This window comes from Mustelus asterias, chromosome 2, assembly GCF_964213995.1.
Source record: "Mustelus asterias chromosome 2, sMusAst1.hap1.1, whole genome shotgun sequence".
NCBI lineage: Eukaryota > Metazoa > Chordata > Chondrichthyes > Carcharhiniformes > Triakidae > Mustelus > Mustelus asterias.
In genome coordinates this window covers 11,598,669-11,610,678 of record NC_135802.1, presented here as the reverse complement: position 1 = coordinate 11,610,678, position 12,010 = coordinate 11,598,669, and the positions used below count along the sequence as shown (strand labels likewise).

At 48.4% G+C, this 12,010-nt stretch overlaps 1 protein-coding gene across 1 annotated transcript in view; it reads right to left on the bottom strand.

Annotated features, from left to right (window-relative positions):
- Positions 1-8,965: 8,965 nt before the first annotated feature.
- Positions 8,966-12,010, bottom strand: part of LOC144504389 (pituitary adenylate cyclase-activating polypeptide type I receptor-like) — a 213,246-nt gene continuing 210,201 nt past the window's right edge. Inside the window, exons 13-14 of the mRNA XM_078229618.1 lie at positions 10,509-10,550; positions 8,966-9,154 (exon numbers count right to left, since the gene is read on the bottom strand). Of these exons, the coding sequence (XP_078085744.1) occupies positions 8,966-9,154; positions 10,509-10,550 (231 nt within the window). The remainder of the gene's footprint in view (positions 9,155-10,508; positions 10,551-12,010) is intronic.

Below are 12,010 nucleotides of genomic sequence, written 5' to 3'. Positions count from 1 at the left end.
GCGGGTTAGGTGGATTGCCCATGCTGAATTGGCCCTTAGTGTTCCAAGACGTGTGGGTTAAGGAGATTAACGGGGTAAATATGCAGGGTTACGGAGATAGAGACTGTGTGGGATGCTCTGTCAGAGAGTCGGTGCAGACACGATGGGCCAAATGGCCTCCCTCTGCACTGTAGGGATTCTATGGACGCCCCACTTTGCCTGGGGGGAGGGGAATCGGGTAGGGGCTTTCTCTGGACCCTGCATCTGGCACTATGGTTGTCCCGGGGATGCCAATGAACAGCCAGAGGACAGGTTTGCTGTCCAATTCGGAATGGAGGAAAGGCCCTGGAAGCTAGCCAGCCAAACAAGTGGTCTTCCGGCATGGGAGGAGCAGCAGATTCCAAGGGAGGGTGAGTAAGAGAGAGGGCGCTTCAAGGAGGAGGCATCCTGAAAGCTTTCATTCAAAAATTACTTGATTCCAGAAAAGGGGTCAAACATTTCGGACTGAGATGAGGAGAAATTTCTTCAAAGGGGTTGTGAATCTTTGGAATTCTCTTCCTCAGAATATCGTGGACATCCCATTGTTGAATTTCTTTGTAGCTGGGACAGACAGGTATGTGGTCCCTCAGGGAATCGGGGGGTGCAGTTAAAGCTGGAGATGTTCATGCTGATTGGTGGAACAGGTTGGAAGGGCTGTATGGTCTACTCCTACTCCTAATGTTCAAACAGTCAGGGACAGTTCAACCTCTGGGACAGAATGGAGAGGCGTTGGGGAAAGGGACTGGGAGGGACCCCTTCTGCAGGATGGCCTGTGCCTGCTCCTGATCAGAGAACAAAGAAAATTACAGCACAGGAACAGGCCCTTCGGCCCTCCAAGCCCGCACCGACCATGCTGCCCGACTGAACTAAAACCCCCTACCCTTCCGGGGACCATATCCCTCTATTCCCATCCTATTTATGTATTTGTCCAGACACCCCTTAAAAGTCACTATTGTATCTGCTTCCACTACCTCCCCCGACAGTGCGTTCCAGGCACCCACCACCCTCTGGGTAAAAAACTTACCCCGCACATCTCCCTTAAACTATCCCCCTCTCACCTTAAGCCTGTGCCCCCTTGTAATTGATACTTCCAACTTGGGAAAAAGCCTCTGACTATCCACTCTGTCTGTGCCTCTCATCGTTCTGTGGACCTCTATCAGGTCTCCCCTCAGCCTCTGTCTTTCCAGTGAAAACAATCCGAGTTTATTCAACCTCTCCTCATAGCCAACACCCTCGAGACCAGACAACATCCTGGTGAACCTTCTTTGCACTCTCTCCAAAGCTCCCACACCCTTCTGGTAGTGTGGTGACCAGAACTGCACGCAATACTCCAAATGCGGCCTAACCAAGGTTTTATATAGCTGCAACATGATTTCCCAACTCTTGTACACAGTGCCCCGGCCAATGAAGACAAGCATGTCATATGCTTTCTTAATCACCTTGGCCACCTGTGTTGCCACTTTTAGGGAACTGTGGACCTGCACGCCCAGATCCCTCTGCATGTTAATGTTCCTAAGGGTTCTACCATTTACAGTATAATTCACACCTAAATTTAATCCTCCAAAATGCATCATCTCACATTTCTCCGGATTAAACTCCACCTGCCATTTCTGTGCCCAAGTCTCCAATCTATCTCTATCCTGTTGAATCCTCTGACAATCCCCGGCACTATCAGCAACTGCACCAATCTTTGTGTCATCCACAAACTTACTAATCAGACCACCCACATTTTCCTCTAGATCATTTATATATATTACAAACAACAGAGGTCCCAGCACTGATCCCTCTGGAACACCACTCGCTACAGATCTCCATTCTGAAGCACACCCTTCCACCGCTACTCTCTGTACTCTATAACCAAGCGAGTTCTGTGTCCATCCAGCCAGCCCACCCCGAATCCCATGTGATTTTAGTTTTTGTACCAGTCTGCCATGTGGGACCTTGTCAAACCCTTTACTAAAGTCCATATAAACTACATCCACAGCCCTTCCTTCATTAATTATCTTTGTCACCTCTTCAAAAAACTCAATCAAGTTGGTGAGACATAACCTTCCCCACACAAACCATGCTGCCTGTCACTAACTAGTCCATTTTCCTCCTAATGTGCATGTATCCTGTCCCTCAGTACCTTCTCCAAAAGCTTCCCCACTACTGATGACAGGCTCACCGGCCTATAATTTCCTGGATTATCCCTGCTTCCTTTTTTATACAAGGGAACAACATTGGCTATTCTCCAGTTCTCTGGAACCTCACCTGTGGTCAAATAGGATGTGAAGAGGATGTGAGGGCAGTACAGTGGTAGAGTCATAGAGGTTTACAGCATGGAAACAGGCCCTTCGGCCCAACTTGTCCACGCTGCCCTTTTTTTTTAAACCACTAAGCTAATCCCAATTGCCCGCATTTGGCCCATATCCCTCTATACCCATCGTACCCATGTAACTGTCTACATGCTTTTTAAAAGACAAAATTGTACCCGCCTCTACTACTACCTCTGGCAGCTTGTTCCAGACACTCACCACCCTCTGTGTGAAAACATTGCCCCTCTGGACACTTTTGTATCTCTCCCCACTCACCTTAAACCTGTGCCCTCTAGTTTTAGACTCCCCTACCTTTAGGAAAAGATATTGACTATTTAGCTGATCTGTGCCCCTCATTATTTTGTAGATCTCTATAAGATCACCCCTCAGCCTTCAACGCTCCAGCCTCTCCTTATAACTCAAACCATCAAGTCCCAGTAGCATCCTAGTAAATCTTTTCTGCACTCTTTCTAGTTTAGTAATATTCTTTCTATAATAGGGTGACCAGAATTGCACACAGTATTCCAAGTGTGGCCTTACCAATGGCTTGTACAACTTCAACAAGACGTCCCAACTCCTGTATTCAATGTTCTGACCAATGAAACCAAGCATGCCGAATGCCTTCTTCACCACTCTGTCCATCTGTAACTCCACTTTCAAGAAGCTATGAACATGTACCCCTAGATCTCTTTGTTCTGTAACTCTCCCCAACGCCCTACCATTAACTGAGTAAGTCCTGCCTTGGTTCAATCTACCAAAATGCATTACCTCGCATTTATCTAAATTAAACTCCATCTGCCATTCATCAGCCCACTGGCCCAATTGATCAAGATCCCGTTGCAATTGGAGATAACTTTCTTCACTGTCCACTATGCCACCAATCTTGGTGTCATCTGCAAACTTACTAACCATGCCTCCTATATTCTCATCCAAATCATTAATATAAATGACAAATAACACTGGTTAGCACTGCTGCCTCACAGCGCCAGAGACCCGGGTTCGATTCCCGGCTTGGGTCACTGTCTGTGTGGAGTTTGCACGCTCTCCCCGTGTCTGTGTGGGTTTCCTCCGGGTGCCTCGGTTTCCTCCCACACTCCAAAGATGTGTGGGTAAAGTGGATTGGCCATGCTAAATTGACCCTTAGTGTCAGGGGGACTAGCAGAGTAAATATGTGGGGTTACCGGGATAAGGCCAGGGTGGGATGAGACCATAAGTCATAGGAGCAGAATTAGGCCATTTGGTCTTCTCCGCTATTCAATCATGGGCTGATAAGTTCCTCAACCCCATTCTCCCGCCTTTTCCCTGTAACCTTTGATCCCCTTTTCCAATCAAGAACCTATCATTCTCTGTCTTAAATACACTCAATGGTCTGGCCTCCACTGCCTTCTGCGGGAGTGAGTTCCACACATTCACCACCCTCTCGCTGAAGAAATTCCTCCTCATCTCAGTTCTAAAGGGTCGTCCCTTTACTCTGAGGCTGTGCCCTCAGATCCGAGTCTCTCCTACGACTGGAAACATCTTCCCCACATCCACCTCTATCCAGGCTTTTCAGCATTCTGTCAATTTCAATGAGATCCCACCCACCCCACCCCCCCAACCCTCCCGTCATCCTTCTAAACTCCATTGAGAACAGACCCAGAGTCCTGCTACCTTCAGGGATCTGAGGACATTCACTCCAAGGTCTGTCGCTTCCTCTACATCTCTCAGTGTCCTCCCATTAATCATTGGCCTGGTCTGAACTCCCCAAAAGCATCGCTACACACTTCTCTGGCTTGAATCCCAGAGGGCACTGCCTGAAATGTAGTGGAGGCGGAAAACCTCAACGTTCAAACACCAACGCAGCAGCTGGAGGGATTCAAATTCCATTACTTAAAAAAAAAATCTGGAATTAAAAAGATAATCCCAATATTAGTGGCCGCTCTGGATTGTTGTAACAACCCAACTGGGTGCACTGTAGGGAAGGAAATCTGCCATCCTGTCCTGGTCTGGCCTACGTGTGATGCAACAAAGTGGGTGGTGCTCAACTGCCCCCCTGAAGTCGCCTAGACGACCCAGTCGGTGAGACTGAAGAAAGCGGCTCACCTCTCAAGGGCAATTAAGGATGGGTAATAAATGTTGGCTTTGCCAGCCATTCCCATGTCCCACCAACGAATGAAAAGTGTAGAGTTACACAGCTCAGTTTCACTCTGTCTTCCCATCCTTCCTGAAAATGTATTTACACTGACAAAGTATCACTCCGTCTCCACCAAAGAGCATTGTCCTGCCCCCTGGTGACGGGTTGTCCGATGTACAGAGGTTCAAATCTCACAGGATCGTTTGCGAAAAGAAGTCACATCATTTCGCGACGACAAACACTGACGACATTGCTTCAAGCCAAAACAAATTGCACTTTCACAATAGCTCACACGGCTCCGACATTGCTGCATTTACACCACACGTCCCAAATACAACAACCCACTGTACAAAAAAAAAGGGAGGTTTTCCCTGCATTTTATTATTTTACAGTTTTCATTGAATGACTTCCCTCAGAGACCAATACTATGGGGTCCTAATACCCTTCTAATTTAAAAAAAAAATCAAGCCCTCTATATCACCTCTACTGATGTGGTAAATCTTCAGTGTGCATTTAGGAATTGACCACATTGAGATAAATGACGTATAAAGGGTTGGGGAGGAGATCTTAAAATTTTCTCCAAATCTGGCCTCATGAAATTTGGAAAGCAAATTACTTCCCGGTCAGATTCTTGTCAAGCTTTTGGACCTTGGACCTACTGGACCTTGGGCCTAGTTAAGGACTTGGACCTACTGGACCTTGGGCCCAGTTAAGGCCTTGGGCCTACTGGACCTTGGGCCTAGTTAATTAAGGCCTTGGGCCTATTGGACCGTGGGCCTCATTAAGGCCTTGGGCCTAGTTAAGGCCTTGGCACTTCTACTCTCGACAATGTTAGAGACAGGAACAGTGACTCTTCACTTTGAGGTCACCTCTGGGGTGTAGCTCGGTTCCTGGTTACGATTTATGAAGAAGGTTTCACTCCGTCACCGCGGCTTCGCTGGCGATCTTCTTCACGTCAAGTCACGTGTTTGCAACCACTCTTGGAACGTTGACACTCAATTTCATCAGGGGTAGCGACGAAGTCAGGGGTAGCGACGAAGGAAGGAGGGAGCAAGACCTCTGCTTCATTCAGTAGAGAGAAAAGGCCTCTTTTGTTAATACAAGTCTTTCTCGCGCTCTCCTTCGAGCCATCTGCTGCCCCCTAGGGGCTGAAAGTTGTGTCTCTATCCCTCCAGTTGCCGTCGACTGTGAAGCAGGAGTTACAAATAGAAGTTATAATCAGCCAGACTATTGGCCTTGACTGACGATGAACGGCAGGCAGTCTCTGGTCTCTGGATTAGTCGTAGGTGATCACCCGCAACAGAAAAAGCATCCATTTTTGTTTTACAAAGCAGGCGGTCGCAGGGCTGCAGGAAGCTCACAAAACAAAACGCCACCAAACACTGATGGTGCGCAAGCGATGGGCAGGATTTCCCCTTTCCTTGGAAAAGGGTCCTGTGCCGTCCTGTGAAGCCAGGGCTAGATTTTCGCTGGGCCAGGGATCGACTCCGGAGACGTTGAAGAAATGGTGGGCGGGGCCCAATTCTGGGATCCTATTCCAGCACCGGCAACTTTTAGCTGGCACGGGTAAAGGCTCTGTCTCATTGGTAGATGTCATTGTATAGGGGCATGTGTTCCTGTAAATGGCTACATGTTACCGCTGTGTCACGGCATGCCATTGTGTTCTGTCTGACCATATCCGGTGAGTTATCATTGTATCGGGCAATGTGTCACCCGGTGCTAAATGTATAGGGCAGCAATCCCACACCCTGCACTCGATCTAGCTGGATCCACTGTGGCATTTCCCATCCCTTACCCGTAGTTTCTGTGGAGTTGGCCCATCCTCCCCGTGACTCGTGGTCATGGCTCCTCTGTAATTTGAATTCGGGAACCTTCGGGACGGCACGGCGGCACAGTGGTTCGCACTGCTGCCTCACAGCGCAAGAGACCTGGGTTCGATTCCCAGCTTGGGTCACTGTCTGTGCGGAGTCTGCACGTTCTCCCCGTGTCTGTGTGGGTTTCCTCCGGGTGCCCCGGTTTCCTCCCACACTCCAAAGATGTGCGGGTCAGGTGGATTGGCCATGCTAAATTGCCCCTGAGTGTCAGGGCGACTAGCTGGGATAAATGCATGGGGTTATGTGAATGGGGGCTGGGTGGGATTGTGGTTGGTGCAGACGCGATGGGCCGAATGGCCTCCTTCTGAACTGTAGGGATTCAAAGATTCTTTTGAGAGATAAATTCAGAAGGCCTCACTCATGCCTGGTAGCCGCACCCTGTGATCCCACACCAACTCAAGCCCCCGTTCTTTCCCCAGCCATTCCCCATGGTGCCTCGTACTCTCCAAGCCAAGTCATGCCCCTTCCACGCGTATTGATCCAGTAATGCACAATGTACATAACCAACAAACCACATAATAACAATGGCAAGTGTGCAACTGCTGAGAAAAAAAAAGGTACGCCCATTCTGAAATCTCCCTTTGGGATATAAAAGCGCTGCTTCCGTGATTATACTAAAATGTCAATCACACAGGTCTTTAAATGATCAATAACAGAGGCTTGAATCATTCCCTACCCCTGCCTCTTGTCCTGGGCGGCACGGTGGCACAGTGGTTAGCACTGCTGCCTCACAGCGCCAGGGACCCGGGTTCAATTCTGGCCTCAGGTCACTATCTATGTGGAGTTTGCACTTCCTCCTGCTCTGGTTTCCTCCCACACTCCAAAGATGTGCAGGTTAGGTTGATTGGCCGTGCTAAATTGCCCCTTCGTGTCAGGGGGATTAGCAGGGTAAATATGTGGGGTCACGGGAATAGGGCCTGGATGGGATTGTGGTCGGCGCAGACCCGATGGGCTGAACGGCCTCCTTCTGCACTGTGGCGCTTCTATGAACACTCCTATTCCAGCTTTACACACTGAGACATTGACAAAAGAGATCGCAGGAAGAAAAACTTATTATAATCACTTAAAGATGCCAAACAAGCAAAGTTAACAATTCACTTCACTTGTCAAAACAGATTCCTTGCTGTTTATTGGTTGGGTCTCTCAGTCAATAAGGAGGAGAGGTGGAAACTGTTGGAGCAGCATGAATAAAGGGAGATTTCTGAATGGGTGTCTTTTTTTTCTCAGCAGTTGCACACACGCCATTGTTATAATGTGGCTCATTGGTTAGGTACGCCGCGCATAATGGGCAAATGAGCAGGGAAGAGGCATGAGTTGGCATTGCGTTGGCATGGAGAGCATGAGGGGCCATGGGGACTGCTTGGGAGGCATGGGTTGGCATGTGAAGGACTGCGGGGGAGTGCGTGTGGACCCGAAGACAAAGGAGCGGAAGGAGGGCCATTTGGCCCATTGAACAATGAGTAGTGAGCTGGTGTGAGGGCTAGAGGGTCTAACTACGTCTGCTCCAACTGAGGTGATGTGCCTCCGAACTGAGTCGGGTTTTTAATGAGCTGCCCGGCTGGGCACTCGCCAACCCCCGTGACCCCCGTTGGCGCTGCTTCATGGGTTGGTGGGTCTAATTCCATTCCACGCCCCCGGAGAGAAAATTCTGTGGCTCGAAACGGCAATTTCCTGTTTCAGTAGCGAAAATCCAGCTCTACTTGTCGCTGCTTGGGGTCATAGGTCAGATATGGAGTTGTATCTCGCCTGTACGGCTGTAAAGGGGTAAATGTCATTGTATAGGAAGGGCCACGTACTCCTGTAAATGGCTACATATTGCTATATAGGGTTCCGAGTCACTACAAAATTGTGTAGTGTGACTGTATTGGGCTAGATATCACTGTATCGGGTCACCCAGTACTCAATGTGTAAGGTGACTGGTTACTCTGTAGGGTTGCCTGTCACTCTGTAAGGCTACGTGTCACTCTATGAGGCTGTGTGTTACCGGATGAGGTTAGGCGTCACTGTATGAGGTTACCGGTCGCGATATGAGGGTGACAGCCATCGGGGGAGGCTGAATGGCCTGCATCCCCTAGGCAAGGAGCAGCAAGACAAAGGCAGTGGGGGGAGGGGGGGAACGTCATCCCTTCCGGAGCCGGCCCACTCTCGCTCGGAGCAGCGCGTGGTCCAGCTGGGGATCTGAGAAAGGTGACGGGCAGGTCAGACAGCGAGTTCCTCAGGCTGAGCAGGACGAAAGGAGACGGCTTTTGGTCCCAAACACGATGAGTCCTCCGCGGAGATGCCGGAGGCGGGCACGGAGAGTTGACCAAGATAGCCAATGTAACAAAGTTCCAAAAGTACAGTCAGCGGTTTTATCCCAGTCCGTGACGTCAAATGACATTATTTTCCTTTGTTCCGAAACTTGTTTCGGGATTGTGGAGGGATTGGGGGAGGAGGAGGAGGGAAACAATATCAGGATTCTTGTCCTCGAAACACCGCCCGACAGCCAGGAGTGCAACCCCGTCCACCCAAAGGGCGACAGAAACATGTAATGGTGGCTTCTGATTGTACACGCGCTGCGTCGGGGAACGGAATTCTTTCAAAGCTTCTCACGTTGAGGAGGGAGGATGCGGAGAGGGGGGAGGAGGTCAGAGAGGGGCAGGGGGTTGCCAGGCCCTCAGGGTTCATGTGGCCAGGTTTTCAGCATTGACGCTGGACATCCGGATTTGTGAGCTGCTCTTACTCAGCACGGAGAGCTGCGTGCCGCCGTTGGCCCCACTGCTGGCCAGCGACGGGTGTCGGTGCTTGAAGTCAACAGCAAAGTACCGGTTTACCTTCCAGCTCCTCCACTTCCGCTTGATCTCGGACTGTACCTTTGGGAAGAAACTTAAAAATGTCATTTGAATGTACTCAGCTGCACTGGAACTGAAGGGAGTCAAACACAAAACACTCACAAAACACACACAAAACACACACAATACGCACACAAAACACTCACAAAACACACAATACAGACACAAAACACACACAAAACACACACTCACAAAACACACACAAAACACACACAATACACACGCAAAACACACAAAACACACACTCACAAAACACTCACAAAACACACACAATACACACACAAAACACACACAATACACACACAAAACACACACACAACACACACACAACACACACAAAACACACACAAAACACACACACACACAAAACACACACTCACAAAACACGCACTCACAAAACACGCACTCACAAAACACGCACTCACAAAACACACACTCACAAAACACACACAAATTGCACACACACACAAAACACACACAAAACACACTCACAAAACACACACAAATTACACACACACAAACACACACAAAACACACAGAAAACACACAGAAAACACACACAAAACACACACTCACAAAACATACACGAATTGCACACACACACAAAACACACACAAAACACTCAAAACACACACAAAACACACACAAAGTACACACACACATAAAACACACACAAAACACACAACACACACAAAACACACACAAAACACTCCAAACACACACAAAGTACACACACGCATAAAACAGACACAAACACACACAAAACACTCAAAACACACAGAAAACACACAGAAAACACACACAAAACACATACTCACAAAACATACACGAATTGCACACACACACAAAACACACACAAAACACACACAACACACACAAATTACACACACACAAAACACACAATACACACACATGCACACACACACACTTGCACGCACGCACACACACAACACACGCAATACACACACAAACACATTCACGTGCACACGCGCACACAACATACGCATGCACACATGCACACACACACTGCATACGCACACGCACACACACACACTCATGCGCGCACGCGCACACACCACACGTGCATGCACATGCACACACAATATGTGCACACACACGCACACACACACACTGCACACACACACACACACACTCGTGTGCACACGCGCAGACACAATGTACGTGTGCGCATGCACACACAACGCGCACACAACGCATGCACACACACACAACACAATTCACAGACACGCAACGCACACACACACACGCGCAATGCATACACACATCGTACACACACGCACACACACACAGCAAAAACCAGAACAAAAAGCTTTTATTTAATGTTTTAGCAAGAAGAAAAAAGAAATCAGCTTACCTCCCCGTTCAAGAAACAATACAGAACAGCCACAACAAACCCCTGCAATGAACAGACAAGTCACATCCAGAATTAATGCAGTATGAGAAAGCATTGTATTCAACCTGGGATTTAATACTATCCTCGAGCTCCACTCAGCCTGGTGGTATTATCGCTAGACTATTAATCCAGAAACTCAGCTCCTGTCCGAATCCCGGCATGGCAAATGTGAGAGACGGGATGAGGAAGAAATGGGTGTTCGCCTGAGAGGCAACACCTTCCCAAGGGGAACTGAAGGGTTGGACGGTCAATGATGGAGGAGGTGGGGGTTGTGATGGGGTGTGGGGTAGGGGTGTGTGATCAAAACTCCAGGGTGTGCCCAATCACAGGTGGCACCCTTACCACGGGTACATCAATGTGGTCATGTTCTGCCATCACTTGATGATGGTATCTGTTGGCAAAGGGTTAAACATAGTGACCTGCTGTGGGACATTCTCGGTCCAAGTCTCGTGACCCTTGGGGCCAATATCAGAATAGATATAACAATTCATTATTTCAGTAAATAATAACAGTACTGCAAAAAGTTGGGGAGGCGATGGCCTAGTGGTATTATCGCTAGACTGTTAATCCAGAAACTCAGCTAATGGACCCGGGTTCGAATCCCGCCAAGGCAGATGGTGGAATTTGAATTCAATAAAAAAAATCTGGAATTAAGAATCTACTGATGACCATGAAACCATTGTCGATTGTCGGAAAAACCCATCTGGTTCACTAATGTCCTTTAAGGAAGGAAATCTGCCATCCTTGCCTGGTCTGGCCAACATGTGACTCCAGAGCCTCAGCAATGTGAATAGGTTTACAGCTTGGAAACAGGCCCTTCGGCCCAACTTGTCCATACCACCCTTTTTTAACCACTAAACTAGTCCCAATTGCCCGTGTTTGGCCTTAATCCCTCTATACCCATTTTATCCATGTAACTGTCTAAATGCTTCTTAAAAGACAAAATTGTACCCGCCTCTACTACTACCGCTGGCAGCTTGTTCCAGACACACACCACCCTCTGTGTGAAAAAATTGCCTCTCTGGACCCTTTTGTATCTCTCCCCTCTCACCTTAAACCTATGCCCTCTAGTTTTAGACTCCCCTACCTTTGGGAAAAAATATTGACTATCTAGCTGATCTATGCCCCTCATTATTTTATAGACCTCTATAAGATCACCTCTAAGCCTCCTACGCTCCAAGGAAAAACGTCCCAGTCTATCCATCCTCTCCTTATAACTCAGGTTGACTCTCAACTGCCCTCGGGCAACTAGGGATGGGCAATAAATGTTGGCCAGCCAGCGACGCCCATGTTCCATGAACAAATAAAAAAAATGTTATCTTCCCACCGGCCTCATGGTTGTAAACAAGAGGACACAGGTTTAGCAGATGAGGAGGTTTTATTTTTATGTTGTGATCTGGAATGTGAGGGCAGTGGCAGTGGATTTGACTATCACTTGCAGAAGAGAATTAGATTAATATTTG